A 17,356-nucleotide genomic window follows, 5' to 3' on the forward strand; every position below is an offset into this window, starting at 1 on the left:
GTTTTTGATCTAGCTATTCCGTTACCAGGCGGCCTTGGTTGCCCTGCAACTGGGAAATGGAAAAGGAGGCCATTTTGTCCACCGGGTGGGTGGAAAAACACGCGGCCAAACAATAACAAGCAAATTTATCCTTTGCACTGGAGCTGGAATGTGTCAATGAGGTGGGAGAAAATATCAATGTTTTCTCACCGTACAGTATCGGGCAAAACTAAGGTGGCCATTTTCCGATGAAAACCAAGCGAGTGGTATTCAATACAAATCTGAATTTTTACATCTGATAAATCAATTGTATCCAAGTAAAACCTTTGCTTTTGGCAATTGTGAATTCAAAATGGCTGCCGCATCCAAGCACTTCAGATGATGTGTATTGCCACATTATAAAGATCATTTTATCTACAACTCATGTTAATGTTTAAGTTTCAATTTGGTGCCTCATTTTTCTTTTTCTGCACAACAAGGGCTCTTTTTTTATATTTAAAATCCTTGAACAGGGGAAATCCTACGCTCCTTCCATGGCACAATGATGCATCATTGATTTGTTTTCCATTTTTCGGAGCTGCTAAAGTGTGCTAAACAAGCAAAACGATAGTAACGCGTCCAAATCAAAGTGAGCCGCCTCAGGATAAGAACCTTCACGTCAATATCAAGGCGAGAGAAAACAAACGTCGCGGGTCTCCGAGCAATTTCGAAACTCTTCCCTGTCAATCTTGAGTGTTTGTGTCTAGCTGTTTAGAAGTACAACTTCTCCCAGATGTGTGTGTGTGTGTGCAACTGACACACTACCTCATCCATCGCTGGCCGCTTTTTCATGCTCTCAGATTAAGGGATCTTTGGTTTTCCCCATGCTGTATTTTCTGCCTTTGTTATGCCACTCTCGCTGTGATTCCTCCTCGCCAGGCTTTGGTTTTGCGGCCGCTTTGAGGAACCTGCAAAAGAAAACGGGAGCAAACAGTTGGACTGTTTCAAATCAGACAGTTGGCGATGGGCTGGTAATGACTCAAAGATGAAAGCCAAGCGCCACATGTCGATTTGCAACAATGCACCAGTGAATTGCGAGCTCGTTTGATGGCGCATATTAATCAAAATATGTCAACAGACATAAAAAAAAAATAATTATTATTCACTTGAGTTTACAGTATATCAAAGTGCATCGGGACATGTCGCTCCGTCACGCGTTGTATAATTTCCAAATCTTGCTGAAGCTAATCCTTAATTCATAAATTGGTATATTATTATGATTATATCGATAGATACGGAAATACACAGATAGATCAACAGATAGACAACATACACTACCGTTCAAAAGTTTGGGGTCACAAAATTGTTTGGGTGACCCCAAACTTTTGAACGGTAGTGTAAATATTATAATCATAAAATATTATGAATTAAATATTATAAATTATATCTTATATTTGTATAAAATTATATATAATCTATGAATATAAGTATACAAGACTTTTTACACAGAAGATTATATATATCATCTATAAATAATTATCTAAATAAATATATACACTACAGTTGAAAAGTTTGGGGGTCACCCAAACAATTTTGTGACCCCAAACTTTTGAACGGTAGTGTAGCTTCATAATAATAAACAACAAATAGATCAATAATAAAAATAAGTAAACACATGAATAAACAAATAAATAAATAGACTATTGTGTTAGAGAAAAAAACAAAGGCAGATTCAGAATCAGCACCCAAAAAAAAAAAAAAAAAAAACACAATTTTTTCTTGGATCTCTGGTTTAAAGAAATAGCAACATTTTGTTGAGCAGTTTTGCACTGACACACAACAAGCACATGCAGGTTAAGTAAATGCAAGGATGTTTTGGCGACAAAAGTGAAGAGGAAACACATTTGTGTCAATGACTGAGCCCCATGATTGCTTTTATGTTTGTTTGTTTTTGCTGGTGTTTGTCGCCGAGCACAAAAATAATGAACGTGTACGTTCCTCCTCATCTCTTCAGTTTTGACTCCAGTGCTGCAGTGATCTATCATTTGCTGTTTTGCTCCACACAGTGTTTGGATCAGCCAAGAAATATGTGTAAAGCTTTAATTTCAGATCTCAGTGCCGCATTGAAGCAAAGTGGGTCTCAGAACTCACTCTTTGTGTGGTCAACTGAGTAGCTCCACTTGCTGGATCACATGATCTTCTCATGATCGACCTCTATGAAATTGCACGAAATTTGGACAACCATTTGCATTAATGCTGTTATGATAATAATAATAATGATAATTAATAAACATTTGCATTAATGCTGTTTTTATAATAATAATAATAATAATGCTGATAATAATAATAAATTAAAATAGAAAATAAAAATAATAATAATAATAAGGGAATCTAAAAACAGAATAGGCCTTTGTTTTGGTAATGTGAAGCTGATGGTGAAGCTTTTAAATTTCCAGTGAACTGTCATAATAATAATAATAATAATAATAATAATAATACATATTTGCATTAATGCTGTTTTTATTATAATAATAATAATGCTGCTGCTGATAATAATAATAAATAAAGATAAAAAATAAATAAATAAATAAGATAATAATAAGAGAATCTAAAAACAGAATAGGCCTTTGTTTTGGTAATGTAGCAGATGGTGAAGCTTTTAAATTTCCAATGAACTGTCCTTGTCTCTGCGGGAGATGCACTCGGAAAAAAAAACCCCATCTGAACTGGAAAGAAAACAAAAGCCAAGGTCGATACTACGGAGGAGTTTATACAGTACACAATTGTTATGTTTTTTTTTCTTATGACATGGTTATTTCTCTATCGCACCCGTCGTCTGTGCTTGACTTGTTTCCATGGTATCCACCTAATCAGAAAACTACTTTGCAAAAGGAAAATGGAGCAGTATTGGCTGCTATATGAGCCTGCAGTATTCCCGTGCTGGCAATAGTAGCATTATATACAGCCACTCACCCTCTCGCTTATATACGGCACACACACAGCGATGAGTCACCATCATCACACCATCACTAGGGCACACACACAAACGTGTTCCGGAGCTCACACACACACACATAAACACACCTACACAATGCTGCAGTGTGTGCACAAGATGGAAGAAAACAAGCTGGTTAAATCAACGCAGCACAATAAAGCTGCAAATTAATGTACTTTTGAAATTTAAATGAACTGAGTAGTGACATTGACTTTTTTTTTTTTTTTTTGCTGCATGTGGCAGCCAGCCAACCTCTTGGACCTCCAGGAGGAGCTGCTAACCCTGCAAATATTTCTAAGATTGTCATCGGAGAGACACACACTGCCGCTCGACGGCCATGTTGAAAACGCATCGGCGAATAATTCTATCGGCCAAGTGGGTGGAGACTTCACATATAAGCGCTTGGTTAAGCCTCGGTCAGTAAGTATAGGGGGATCGGTGTGTCGATAATAACCGTGAGAGACTATTTTCATCGCGGTTACGTCACAGGTTACACTCAAGTCTTTCCGGTGCTAATGTACCTTTCATCTACTTCAAGTAGCACCTTCAACAACTCCATTAAATCTTAAAATAGTCCATGTAGTCACTCATGATGTGAATCACTCAATGACGCTGCCTACTGCTCTCATACGTTTGTCTTATGGAAATTGAGATTATTCATTGTTTGTCATGCATTTTTGTTAGGCTGGGAATGATCTGAAATTTTTTTAGAGCAGCAGCGAAGGCCTTGCTGGACCTGACCGTCCGTTCTGGCCTATTAAATGACATTTTTAAAAGACTACTGCAGGTCAAATGTTTCTGTTATGACCATTATATTAGATATTCTAAAGCAGAGGAGAAAAAAGAAATGCCAGAAGCATTCTATTTTAATGGGTGCTTAAAAAAAAACTTCAAATAACTTATTAGACTCCACAGGTGTTTCGAGAAATAAGAGTATTCCTCCAAAAGCAAAAGGGCCTCTCCCTTTCTTCAGCGCGCCTGTAGCTCCACCCTTCTCACCACTTCTCTTTCCGCCTTGGATTCCAAAAAAAAAAAATGATTTAAAACAGATTTGAAGCAGTCTGGTGGTTTATCGTCGATCGGCAGCGCACGAGTAAGCTTCAGGGACGCGTTCTTCTCAAAAGGTAATTCTATATTCTCGAGATACCGCCTGAAAAGCTGTAAATGAAACCGTGGCGGTGTTTGGGGTTAGAAACTTGTTGGAGCAGGTTTTTCTTCTTTTTGGAGCTGTCACGCTTCGGCTCTAAGAATGTAGTAGGGCTTTGCGAGACATGAGGAGCTCAACTTCACGTTTTTTCTTTTAAAAACAGCAAAACTGAATTTTTGGAGTTACACTGAGAAGAAAGAAAGAGTGGAAAAGAGAGACACCAAAGTACGGTAACTGCTTCTGGTTTTTCACCGCACGGATGTTTAGCATACTTTCTGAGATGTGTTTTATTTTTTTTTTAGAGCATCAAGACTGAATCCGAGAATAATCGCTCTTCAATATCCTGCTTGACTTAGCGCTCCACTTGAAGAAGCGACATGAGGTCAAATCAACTGCAACGTTAAGAGAATATGTTTTGTTTTTGTTTATTGTCAGCAAAATTGGTGGAAGGGCTCAGAAGATTTGCTCAAGCATACTTGAATGATCCTCCATAAAAGGGCATGTGGGAGGATGTTTTGTAATTTGACTAAAGCAAGTGTGAACTTTTTTGGTCCTAATTCTAAAAGTTATGGTTGGCGCAACTCAACAACATACCTTTAGCATGATGGCAGGCAGGATCACGCTTCCAGGGCTTCCTTTCTTTTCACCAAAAAACAGTCGCAATTAGCATGAAAGTTCTGCAAGGGAAAAAAAAAAATATGTCAGGACAAGATTACGGGAACATTGATGAGAGGTGCTTTAAATTGTAGCAGTGTGGGGGACCAGGGTCAAAATAGCTAGGGAATTTTATTATTTTATTCAGTGAGTTTTTGGGCCTTTTTTATTTTTATTATTTTTATTATTTTTATTTATTTATTTTTTAAAAAAAAGCTTTGTTTTATTTAAGCTTTCATTTAGTTTTTTTTTTTTTTATTTATGGAGTATTTGTTGAGTGCAAGACACAAAAAAATCAGTTATGTGTGATAAAGTAAGATAAATTACAATTCTCAAACGGCAATACAGAAATAAATACCGTAATTTTCGGACTATAAGTCGCACCGGAGTATAAGTCGCACCAGCCATAAAATGCCCAAAAAAGTGAAAAAAAAACATATATGTATATAAGTCGCTCCTGAGTATAAGTCGCCCCCCCCACCCAAACTATGAAAAAAAACGCGACTTATAGTCCGAAAATTACGGTACATTGAAAATTAACTCGAAAAAATTTGCATATAATATCAAACTAGCAAAGGTAAAAATTAATAACATACATAATCTAATTGAGTTGCATACGAAGGTCGCATTAGTGTCACTTTTTTGAAATTGTTTCGCTTGATCTCTTTTTTTTTTCATATTAACAAAATAACATTCGTGCAAGACTTTTGATATCCACTGCAGATGTTCAATGACGTTAAAAACGGGTTTGTTTTGCAGAGTGCAGACCGCCTCAAGAGCAGAGATCCTGCGCGAATTTGAGTCGACATGTCAGACCCTTGGCGCTTCTGACTACAGAGGCTTTAAGCAGGAATTTCAGGTAACTGCTTTGCTGCATTGAAGTTCAAACTTCCAAACATTTGTTGCCCCACCAAGCAAGAACCCTTTATTATCAAACCATACATTTCTTCTCAGTCACAGTTTCTTTTATGAACGCTTGAAAGTCACACATTTGAAAACAATGAAGATCCATCCCTTCCATTCATTGACTGGACTCAAAATAAACATCTCATCATGTCTTTGTGAAGGAGCTGAAAGATGTCGGTAAAGATCTTCCAACCAAAACGGCCGACTTGGAGGCTAATAGAGAAAAGAACCGCTACCCATACGTCTTGCCATGTAAGTGCTTAACACAACATGAGGTTCAGCAGTTTGTTTTTCTCAAGAACGTCCACCTACAGATGACCACTGCCGTGTGAGGCTGACCATTCAAAACTTCCCCAACACCGACTACATCAATGCCAGTTTTGTACCTGTAAGACTTTATTCACTCACCTAAATGAAAAGCCACCGAGTGATTTACACACGCGTGTCTCCACTCCATTCAGGGTGGAGGATCTGAGAGAGACTTCATCTGCACCCAGGCACCCATGCGCCACACTATGGAGGCTTTCTGGAGGATGGTGTGGGAGCAGAATGTCAGGATAATTGCCATGGTGACAGCGCTGAGGGACAGGGACATGGTGAGACACATTCAATACTGTGTGTGTGTGTGTGTGTGTGTGTGTGTGTGTGTGTGTGTGTGTGTGTGTGTGTGTGTGTGTGTGTGTGTGATAATGTACAAAATCAAGTACAGTAATTCCTCGTTTATCGTAAATAATTGGTTCCAAGACCACCCGTGATATGTGAAAATCCGCAAAGTTGTGTCACCCTCTCATTTTTAACATATATACATTTTTTGTGTATCAATAAGTGTATATTAAACCATATACCGTATTTTCCCCACTATAAGGTGCACCGGATTATAAGACGCACCTTCAATGAATGGCCCATTTTAAAAGTTTGTCCATATATAAGATATATATACATTTGGCCCGCGGGCCGGACTTTGGACACGCCTACTGTAGTGGCTCAATATATAAGGCACACCTGATTATAAGGCGCACTGTCGGCTTTTGAGGAAATTGGAGGTTTTTAAGGTGCGCCTTATAGTGCGGAAAATACGGTAAGTGCATATGTTATCATTTGAACATGAAATAATAGTTTCAAACATGTAAACACTATATTAATACTTAGTATAAATGACATACAGAAAATAATGTATAAATAAAATAAGTGTATATATGATACGTGTGTATGTGTGTGTGTGTGCGTGTGTAATAATGTACAAAATCAAGTATGTGGCGTTAATGAAGAGAAAGGGACATTTTGCGTATTTGACGCTTACTAATGCAAGAAAAGTATCAGCATCAATTCCCATCACATATTTATCTTTATAAAAAGTGTCAATAAAACTAAATGTAACTCACCAGAGATCCACATTTCGACTTCGACTCTCTCAGTATTGAAAATATAACATATAATGTGTCCAACAGCGCTGGTTGCTGGAGTCATATTAATTGCGCAGGTGGCGTCCATATTTTCTGCCAACTCCGATTGTGCTTTAAACTGTTTAATGACACCCCCGTTGGAATTTTCTGTAAAGATAAACACACAACTGAAAGACTTACACACATTGTACATGGAAATACAACACATGCTAGGTTTTAAAATCATTGAAAGTGCTAATGCTAAAATCAATCACTCAACATGTCGTTTACCTTGCTTATGCGAAATTACCATTGACTTCCGGGAGTGGCAGTCCTTCAAATAACAAATATTTAAACAAATAAAGAAGGTAGTATTGCAATACTCAAGGACACATATTTTCCCCAACTAGCGAAAAAAAAAAGTTATAAAAAAAAACTCAAATTGAACTTTCTCCTTCTACTCTTGCTATTGCATTGTAGGTGTACCCCATGCATGCACAGCACCACACTGCCCCGATGAGGCCAACGTGCGTACTGCAGAAACAGCCAACATTTATTTTATTTGCTTTTTAATATCGATATTATTTTAGTGCATTGTTATTTTACGGTGTTGCTAATTTAATTTCTGGTTATTTTTACAAGTTATATTTAAAATGGAGTTTTCAAATTTAATTATTTTCTATTGTACCAATACATATTTGGCACAAAATGCGATAGCCAAGAAAGTTCTAAGACTTGTGAAAAAACAAATAGAACAACAAATAAGATTTTTAAAAAACTAACAAGATATATATTGAGAGAGATTTGCGGTTTGAATGTGTCAAGGATGTAGTGCAGAAAAGGTGTGGCTGCAGCAGAATGAAAGTGCGAAGGTAATTTTGTACTTGACAAAAAAAGAATAGTGTTAAAACTGCGGGTTGAATGGGTATAAAGAAATTATGCTAGTTATAAGAAGTTGAATTTTGTGGCTTACCTACCAAGGCAGTTATGGTGGTTAGGATTTTTTTATTTGTCTCCTTTCCCTTAAAAAAATATCCTCATTTTTTTCCCCACAATTACAACATACTGTCAAGGTGTGTGAGAAACTACTGACTTCCGTAGTAATCATTTTAATAATTATTATTAATACGTATTATTTAATATTAATTAATTAATTATTAATATTTTAATAAATATTAAAATATAATTAATAATTTCCTGCCAATTTAAAATACCGGGAGAGTAATCAATCACCACAGTTGTCATGCAACAGAATGCCCTTCCTTAATTGCTCATTTAAAGCCACATTATCTTTTTGTCCAGGAAGTGTACACCATCCATCAATCTTGTACGATTAACCCGAATAACTAATCAAGTCAAATCCTTCTATGGGTGCAGGTACTATGTGATGAGTATTGGTCTCTGGAACCAGGAACAGCTTATCACGGACCATTCCAAGTGACAACAATGGCACGGAAACAAGGCCCCGACTATTTTATCTCCACCATTAACCTCAGACAGGTTTGAAAGAATTGATCTTCCTTATTGCTACTTTGAGGTGTGGACCTCCCGCTCAGATTCTGTTCATTAAAGCTGGGTGTTATGCCTTTTTCAGAAAGACTCTCCAACGGATCGGATCATAACACACTACCACTATCCATCCTGGCCGGACCGGGGCGTGCCCAAAGACCCGTCCTCGCTCTGTAACTTTACAGATCACGTGCGGCAGCATTTGGACGCCATTCCGCGTTTGGGGCCGGCTGTTGTGCACTGCAGGTCTGACCTCTGGCGATATGGTGGTGTGATGAAGTGGCTGGAGGCTTGTACTCATTCTGTGCTGTATATATCAGTGCAGGTGTAGGACGATCGGGGACTTTTGTCGCGCTGCTGTGGTTGATGCAGCTGTGCGTGAGAGGCGTGCGGCCCAATGTACGAGCGGTCGTGGCTGATTTACGACTACATCGGATGGGGATGGTTCAAACGCTGGTAAATCCACTTCGGGGGGGTTATGTAGTCACACAGTTGTTCAAGTGAAGTACCCATGTATAATGCGCACCCCAGATTTTAGGACAATAAATTTGTTAAATTTTGCGCATTATACATGGAAAAAAACGGTAAATGTATGAGCACCTCATATTATGTACAGTAAAAGCTAGAAAACAAACTGACAACTCGTTTTCAAATCAGACAAGTAAAAACTGGTCAAATATTTAAAAAATAAATATTAAAAGTGAAGACAATTTGCAATTCTAGTCATTTGATGCACAATTTGTCTGTCGGGCCACATAAAATGATGTGGCGGGCCGTATCTGGCCCCCGGGCCCTTGAGCTTGACACCTGTGGCTTACTGGACTACCAACACTGTATTATTGAAAATGCTACTGTAAAAAAAAGCAAAAATAACAACATGTAACTGGAGCAATTTAAAATCAATATGTGACAAAATCACCGCAAAAATAAATAAAACATCAGGATGCAGATTATTCAATTATTTAAATTATTGGGTGAAAATGGCTAAAGGTGTGATTTGCAAAGTTGAAATCCGATTGGTTAGAAACAAGAAAGATCCAATGGCTGACATGGTAGCGTTAAGATTAAGCTGACGGACCAAAAAAATCTCAAATCCACGAGAAATGAAAATCATTTTTTAAAGGAGGACATAACAGCTTTATAAAACAAATCTTCTGATTATAAATGGTTGACTAAAATGGAAGGGTGATAAAACATCAATTCTTTCTTTACATTTTAGGAGCAGTACATATTCGTTCACCAGTGTCTGCTATACTGGATAAGCGGAGGCAAGTCATCTTGGTGAGCAAACAGAAGCAATATTTTGGCATGATTAGCAAACTTATTAAAATGACAATTCCTCTCTGGAATTGTGTTGACATCTGTTGACCTTTGACCTGATTCTGATTTCAGCTTAACCCTCTTGGACTACGCAAACCGAGAGTTGATCAGGAGAAATCGTCATCATAGACGGGAAAAATCAGCGGGCCAAGAACAAAGCACGTTACAGCAGATCTTGCAACCTGGGAAGCTACTGCGGAGGATACTGCCTTCATAAATACATCCAGGGCCGCATAGATATTGACCTCATGGGGGGGGGGGGGGCTAGAGGGCCATGACTGACAAAGGACCTAAAAAAAATATATTTTCAGCATTAACATCTGAAAACTCTTAAAGGATTGGAGCAACTGCACTCCTGCTCAGGCACATGAAAACCAAAGTCAGCAAGCAAAAGATCTGAGATCAACCTTGCCAAGCATGTCTAACCTGTTTTCCAAACACTGCACATTCATCTCAATGTCAAAACACTTGTTTTTGTATCCCGTCACTTTTATACTGTGACTTTTTCTCCTCTATTAAACTATGTTGGGAAAAAATAAAAATCATTGTGTAGTGTTTTATTATGACACAATGCAGGCTAGAAGTACTTAAGTGCAGAATTGATGCTGGACTTACTAAAAAAAAAAAGGCAAAAGGATGGTATAGCAGCTGTACAAAAAAAAAAAAATTCAGAAAACCGTCAGGCACAGCCAGTCTTGACACACGAAGGAGTGAGTGAGTGAGGGAGTGCACATGGAGGGCTTGGTCGAGTCGTTCAACTCGTTAATATACACGAGTTAAAAATAAATTCCTTTTGCTGCTGCCTCATATCCATTGTTTGGCAAGTTCCTCAGAAATATTTGTATTCCAATACGGGAGAGGTGGAGGGGGGGGGCTTCAATAGTCAATGTCGGACCTCGGGCAAGATCCCCAGAGTTCCAAGTCCCTTGTGTGGACAGACATAAAAGTGGGGGGGGGGGGGGACCAACAAAGACGTCACACGGACTCCCAGGCTTCATGATCAAATGATCATTATGACACAGCACACAAAAATCAACAGATCCAAGGAAGGCAGCAAAGAAATATATTACAATTTTGTTTCTGGAAATCAACAACTGATAGGAGGCAAATGATTAAAAATGTAAAAAAAAAAAAAAGCTAAAATAAGATACAAATGATAGCAGAGAGATCAGCGCCGATCATCCTTTGGCCAAACGAAAAGAAACGGAAGAGCGGAGATAAGACAAATAATTGCCTGTACTGATTGTATGTACATTTCACATGAACAAGTTAGAGTGCGTGAAGAACCGCGCCCGCCAGAGAACACGGGAAGGAATCCCTAAATGAGCAATCAAAAGGCCGACTGAAGAAAGTGAAGCGGTCTCGTTCCCGTGGCTTTTTTTCCCCCCCTTCTTCGGTCCGATTAGCGTACGCTCTCCGACATGTTAATGGTTTCTTGGATTTCACGGACGACCAGGATGCGGGTCAGCATCTGCTCCAACTCCTCCTTTGGGATGGGCTGGATGGAGTACCAGATGGGGCTGTTTGGGGCCACCACGGGCTCCGGCGTCAGGTAGAAGGTGTCGTGACGTCCTTTGGCGCTCTGTGGACTGGAGAGACAGATAAAAAAATAAAGGACAACCGTGTGAGCGGAACGCAAACGAATTATACGGCAAAACAAAGGACAGAAGAACCTTATTGCTTGGTACCGTAATTTTCGGACTATAAGTCGCATTTTTTTTCATAGTTCGGGTGGGGGGGGGGGGACTTATACTCAGGGGCGACTTATATGTTTTTTTTTCACTTTTTTTGGCATTTTATGGCTGGCGCGATTTATACTCCGGTGCGACTTATAGTCCGAAAATTACGGTAGTCAAACATTTCATATTTTATTGAGCAGGCTCAACTATGGTGACAAAATGTCACTCTTTAACTCAATTTCAAGAATTTCCACTTCCCCGACCATAAAGGATGGCCATTTTTCATTTTTGAAGGATGACATCACACGTTGGTGTTTACCATTTGAAGAGGTAGAAATCATACAGCTTGATGGGGCACCGGAGAGGATTTTCCGGGTCCTCCAGTTGCTCCAAGTACATGTCGTCTGTGACTGAACAAAGCGTCATATTGTTTGTCAGCTTTTGAAAACTTGCTGAACGCGTCGAACCGATTTCTCTTTACCTTTCTGTCCGATGAACCTTTCTGCCGTTTTCAGGTATCGGATGCTGGTGCTCTTGTCTTTGGGATTATTTGGACTCTTCCTGGTGTGTCTGAGCACTTTGGAAAAGGCAACCTTTAAATGCTGCTCAATTGTCTTCAAATGAAAATACCTATAAAGGGACGATACGTTAGAAGTGACCGGGCGACAAAATGGCTCCGTGACGACTCACTTTGTGTTGAAGAACATCAGCGTCGTGAGCAACGTTGATGGCGAATGAGCTCCGAGTTGTTTGCATTCCCACAGCATCTCCTCTGTTACGTGACTGGGGATTATATAGCCTGGGTGGGCGGGGATATAAAAAGCACAATGGTCGTTAAATGTCAGGGGTTTAAACAAAAAAAAAAGTGTAATAGTCTCATAAAATGAAATACCGTATTGGCCTGAATATAAGACGGTGTTTTTTGCATTGAAATAAGACTGAAAAAGTGGGGGTCGTCTTACATTCCGTGTCTAGACATTACACCCATTCACAACGCTAGATGGCGCCAGATATCTTTAAGTGAACTAAACTCCCCAGGCCAAAGCGAACCCATGTCACGAAGAAGAAGAAAAATAGCGGTAGCACGAAAAAGAAAAAATAGCGGTAAGAAAGAAAAGAGAAGAAAATAAGAGAAGAGATAACAGAAAATGGATAAACAGTAGGTTTATTTACATTTCAAAAACCAGAAGCCATTCATTTACAAATGTGATTGCATTTTAGTTTACAGATATTAAGATGTGTTAGACAGTTTTTGCATGATTTGAATGAGCCAATATATTTTTATATTGTTGTAATCCTTTGTTTCAGATGTACTGTAATTATTTTCTGTATAAAAGTTTGTTCAAAAAGTCTTTTTTCAAACTTGAGTCTTGAAAAACAGGGTCGTCTTATAATCAGGGTCGTCTTATATTCGGGCCAATACGGTAATAGTGTTTGGATGATATTAAAAAAAAAAACACACAACAAATGTGAAAATAGTCCACACATTTTTGTTCTCACCGAGCGGATGGATAGACGGCGTCCAGGGCTGGAGTATCTGGTGCAAGCTTTGAGCAAAGCGAGTGTAGTACTGATCTGAAAAGATGTCATCCACGCGACCATTATCAAACAGGTACTGCAAGAGAAGAGCGTGGATATAAAATGGCCGTCCATACGAACAAAGAGGCAAACGTCGGCCCGGCTACCTTTTGTATGCACAGAAAGACATAGTAAAGGACGTCCGCTTCGTAGGGCTCTCCTTCCAGGCCGCGGGCTTCTGTGGTCATTAGCGAAAGAGCAACGCAGAGCTCGGCCACAGCGCAAGACACCAAGTCTTCCTGGTAACGCAGCGCCTGGCGTCCTAAAACATACACGCAACTCGCTGAGCCGAAGCCAAGACGGCAAGGAGAAAAACAAACTTACGGCCAATGGGAGCCAATTTATGGTTCTCGGATTTGTCCATCTCGGCATTTTTCCGCTGAGCCCAAGCGGACCACACGTCCAGCCCCTCCTCTGGTTTGAGAGTGGCGGGAAGCAGAAGCTCCTGAACTTGCACTTGCTGCTGGCCTTCTCCGTCGACCTCCGCAACGATCGCCTGAGCCTGCACAGGTAACGGGTTGAGCCACTCGTCTTTAGATAGTGAAAGTTTACACACCCCTGTTGGAATGTCCAAAACACTGAGACGTGTCGCTAATGGAACTCCATTTTTTTTGTTCCATCGTTTCGAGAGAGGAAATCAAAATATCCAAGTGAAACAATAAATATTTCAATTTCAAAATTCACAAGCTCTAACCTTTGGGAAACGTTTTGACAAGCTCGACCTTGGCCTCAACAACCTGGCTTTTGAACAAGGGTGTGCAGACTTTTTCTATCCACTGAGTTGTGCGTACCTGTAGCTGCTGTCCATCCTGCCCTGTGAGTCCCTGCGTGTGCAACACCTGCTGCTGGGGGTCCCAGATGAGCGACTGGGTGGCGTTAGGGTAGCCCTGCACCGCCACCGGGATGTGAATATTTCCGTTCATCAGCTGAGCGGGAAAAAGCGTGTTGGCGGCCAACGTGTGCACCACTTCCTCTTGCCCGCCCATCCCCGCCGTGCTGGTTATGCTGGAAACCGCCTGAGCCGTCTGACTTTGACTGGAAGAGTTTTTCGACTTGTCGTTTTCCGCGGGGACGCTTGCCGAAATGCCCCCGGTGACCTGCACAGTTCCGTAGGCCTCCTGGGGGATGGCGATGTGCGTGACCTGCTCCCGGCCCGAGGCCCCCGCGGGAGCCGAATAGACGGGAATGGTCCAGGTCTCCCCCGTGGGACTGGTGATGGTCCCCGTAGCACTGTAAAGGTGTGAGCTGTCCACTGTCAGCAGGTCCGGCCGCAGGGAGACATAACTCTGCTGTTGACCCTGTCCTTGTGGGATAGCGAGGACCGTCGCCACCTGCTGACCAGGTAGGGCGTAAGACACGGTGATGGGCATGTCCACCTTGCGTTTTTTAGCGGGCTGGAGGACGCCCGCGACTTGGGCTGCGCTTCCCAGAGCCCTCCTCTCGGCGCCGTCCTGTTGCTGAGTGGGCGAGAGGGCCCCCACCGTTTGAATTTGGATCTGTTGTCCCCCGGCGACAGCCGCCACCAACTGGGCTTGGAGCTTGAATAAAAAGAAAAGCATTTTGCCGCGATCGGCAGCGCCAAGAAAGCCCGGAAGATGTTAGTACTTGTTGGTGTTGCTCCTCGGTGAGATCTCCCGGCTGAATTAGCTGCGCTGTCGTCACACCTTGAAGCTGCTGATGGGAGCCGGAGGGCACTTGGAGGACCTGACCCAGCATATGACCTGTCTGCTGGCCGATCTGCACCTGATTTGAGACGGTGTCATCGCAGCGGCAATTTAACAAAACCCAAAGTGAGAGAAAGATTCAATTCAACGGACCTGTATAATCTGCTGGTCGTCATTCTGCTGCTGAGCTGTTGACTCTTGGATCTGCTGCTGCGGCTGAACTTGCACCTGAACCTGCACCAGAGACGGAGAGCTCAGCTCCGATGGCTCCCTGCTAGCCCACGCGTGGTTCCGAGCAAATCGCAGCTATCGCTCTTACCGGACACGCTAGTTCCAGAAGCGAGCCCGCCACTTCGGTGCTGTCCGTGTAAATGCAATTTGCCTCGGGTTGGTACACCATGGTGGTGGTGGTGGTTGTGACATCTTCACTTTGCTGGCTGAACTCCTGCAGTGCATCCGGACCTTTACTGGCTAAGGACTCGAGGAACTCTTTCATACGATGCTGGGGGATACTCCGAGCTTTCTGCCGCACGAGCTCTTCGTAGGAGCTCGTGCCGTCCAGGGAATTATTCATACTTGCCGACACTTTCACGAAAGAGTAGCTGCGGAAAGAATGAGAAGAAAAAGAATCTGTGATGTCACAAGTATGTTTTTGATCTTTTTCACAACATAAGCTCTGGTTTGAATCCATATTAATCATTCAGCGTTACAAAGATAGTCAAATAATTCGACTGCCTTATGTTTTCCCTTTTAATGTCAACCATGGGATCATGTTAAGGACAAAGCTGCAAATGACTTTGGAAGAAATCTAATTAGAACTAAAGAAATTGTGGCGGATAATAGGGCAAGCGCCTTGGATTTACTTGATAGGGAAAAAAAAGTGGAGTGTGTATTTAAGATATTTATTAGGAGTTTTTTTTTTATGGTTAATCAAAATAAGACATGGCTATCATCGGCTGCTAATCGTAACTTCTTTAAATAAACATATTAACAAATTTAAACCCAAAGTACTAGTCTCAGATAGATCACATAAAAAAGTTTGTAGGTACAGTTTGAATTATTTAATTATTAAATAATGACAAATACGGAACGATCATCATCGGGAAAATTCTTTTGCAACAAACTTGAATGCAAAAAAACAATCATCCGGCTATTTATAAATGGAGTACCGTTTTTTTCCATGTATAATGCGCAAAATTTAACTAATTTATTGTCCTAAAATCTGGGGTGCGCATTATACATGGGTACAAATTCTTTTTTTTTTTTTTTTATCCGGATATGATACGGAGGCCGCCATTACAGATGCGTTTTCTTCTCTGCTGTTCACTTCAAACACGCTCCATACGAACACAATGCTCTCGTATCAGACGCTTGCTCGATCACCTGCTCGTTTGCTGTCACAATGTACCCTACATAAATCCGAAACATTTCTTCGCTATCGAGTTTGCTAGCGCATGCGCAGTGATACTGACCGGCAGAATAACATCCGGTTGTTCCCAAAGATGATCTTTTTTCTGAAATAATTTTACGTTCACGGACTTAAGTAGGAGTCAAAATTTGGGTGCGTATTATACATGGGTACAGGCTTTTTTTCCAGCATCAACATGCCATTTTTAGAGTGCGTATTATACAAGGGGGCGCATTATACATGGAAAAAAACGGTAATTGACAAGAACATGTTTTATATTGACAGCCAATCCAAATGAATTTGGAATCTCTAACCTCAACCAGGACCAAATGCGACCATCGGGTTCAACTGCGGTTGCTGTCAGATTCGCAGCTTGTCGGTCGGCCGTCCTGCGGCGTCTCAAAACAAGCAAGTAGGAGAATACGAAAGGGTTAATTCTGTCTGCGCGTAGTCGAGCTGGGGACGAAAGCGCGCTCACTTTCCAAACGGGCCACAGCAGCCCACGGAAATAAACGTTTAATCACCCCGATTTTCTGTACAGTTATTTCAAACAGCTAGAAAAGGACACAATAGCATGATATTCTTGCAGCCGATTACTCAACACGCCAGCTTAGCCATTAGCCGCATGTTGTTTGCTTCAGACAGCAACAAACGGCGAGCGATGCAGCGACATTAACAGTTGTTTTGCGTTTGCATGTGCTTCCTAAATGCAGTGGCGCGACATCCCGATGTTGGTGAAGATGCACCTACTGTGTTTTCTGTTTGCTGCCCAGCTAGCAGGGAAAGGTTTGCAGACTCGCTAGCATCAGCTAACCTTCCCTTCCTCAACGGTGGCAAGTCTCTGACCGCCCACTTCGAAACAGCGCCTCTTTGTCGTCAAGGAAACAAATGTTGTTCCACTATGGTTAGACTCCTTCTTTTTTGTAATTTATTTCACGTTTGGAGGCAGTTTCTTTTCTTTGTTGACTACTTAAATTTCGCTGGGCGCCATTTTACAACAGTACCGCCAGACCAATGGGCAGGCAATTTGTAAACCTGCCCTGCTCTCGCGGGATTTGGAAGCCATGTTGTCGCGGGATTTGGCGGTCGTTAAAGACGCCACACGCTGACAGGGCGGCACAGAGGAGAAGCGAGATAGCGGTCGACCTTAAAAGCT

The 17,356-nt window shown here is 41.2% G+C and overlaps 2 protein-coding genes across 3 annotated transcripts; one reads left to right on the forward strand and one right to left on the reverse strand.

Annotated features, from left to right (window-relative positions):
* Window positions 1-3,920: 3,920 nt before the first annotated feature.
* On the forward strand, window positions 3,921-10,413 carry LOC133170568 (receptor-type tyrosine-protein phosphatase eta-like). The gene is made up of 12 exons (XM_061303608.1): window positions 3,921-4,077; window positions 4,264-4,325; window positions 4,403-4,482; window positions 5,514-5,613; window positions 5,822-5,912; window positions 5,975-6,048; window positions 6,122-6,256; window positions 8,420-8,542; window positions 8,637-8,797; window positions 8,872-9,007; window positions 9,771-9,832; window positions 9,944-10,413. The coding sequence occupies exons 3-12, from the start codon at window positions 4,478-4,480 to the stop codon at window positions 10,086-10,088; spliced, it is 1,032 nt and encodes a 343-aa protein (XP_061159592.1). The 5' UTR covers window positions 3,921-4,077; window positions 4,264-4,325; window positions 4,403-4,477; the 3' UTR covers window positions 10,089-10,413.
* LOC133170486 (transcriptional regulator QRICH1-like) lies at window positions 9,656-17,232 on the reverse strand. Of its 2 annotated transcripts, XM_061303464.1 has the most exons (13): window positions 16,951-17,232; window positions 16,515-16,598; window positions 15,112-15,394; window positions 14,946-15,026; window positions 14,734-14,871; window positions 13,920-14,666; window positions 13,453-13,630; window positions 13,236-13,390; window positions 13,051-13,165; window positions 12,241-12,349; window positions 12,032-12,180; window positions 11,870-11,960; window positions 9,656-11,460 (listed from the first exon to the last, which is right to left on the reverse strand). In XM_061303464.1, the coding sequence occupies exons 3-13, from the start codon at window positions 15,364-15,366 to the stop codon at window positions 11,274-11,276; spliced, it is 2,205 nt and encodes a 734-aa protein (XP_061159448.1). In that variant the 5' UTR covers window positions 15,367-15,394; window positions 16,515-16,598; window positions 16,951-17,232; the 3' UTR covers window positions 9,656-11,273. The 2 variants fall into 2 exon arrangements, with proteins under 2 accessions (XP_061159448.1, XP_061159456.1); XM_061303472.1 differs by lacking the exon at window positions 16,515-16,598.
* Window positions 17,233-17,356: the final 124 nt, after the last annotated feature.

This window comes from Syngnathus typhle, linkage group LG2 (assembly GCF_033458585.1).
Source record: "Syngnathus typhle isolate RoL2023-S1 ecotype Sweden linkage group LG2, RoL_Styp_1.0, whole genome shotgun sequence".
Taxonomy (NCBI): Eukaryota; Metazoa; Chordata; class Actinopteri; order Syngnathiformes; family Syngnathidae; genus Syngnathus; species Syngnathus typhle.

Excerpts from the sequence above, each read along its gene's own strand:
- LOC133170568 (XM_061303608.1), top strand. Across the intron at positions 8,543-8,636 it reads CCACCATTAACCTCAGACAG|AAAGACTCTCCAACGGATCG; the intron begins GTTTGAAAGAAT and ends TGCCTTTTTCAG. Across the intron at positions 9,833-9,943 it reads AGCGGAGGCAAGTCATCTTG|CTTAACCCTCTTGGACTACG; the intron begins GTGAGCAAACAG and ends TTCTGATTTCAG.
- LOC133170486 (XM_061303472.1), bottom strand. The coding sequence starts at position 15,366 with ATGAATAATTCCCTGGACGGCACGAGCTCCTACGAAGAGCTCGTGCGG. Across the intron at positions 12,350-13,050 it reads GCCGTCTATCCATCCGCTCG|GCTATATAATCCCCAGTCAC; the intron begins GTGAGAACAAAA and ends CCGCCCACCCAG. Across the intron at positions 12,181-12,240 it reads CTGATGTTCTTCAACACAAA|GTATTTTCATTTGAAGACAA; the intron begins GTGAGTCGTCAC and ends GTCCCTTTATAG.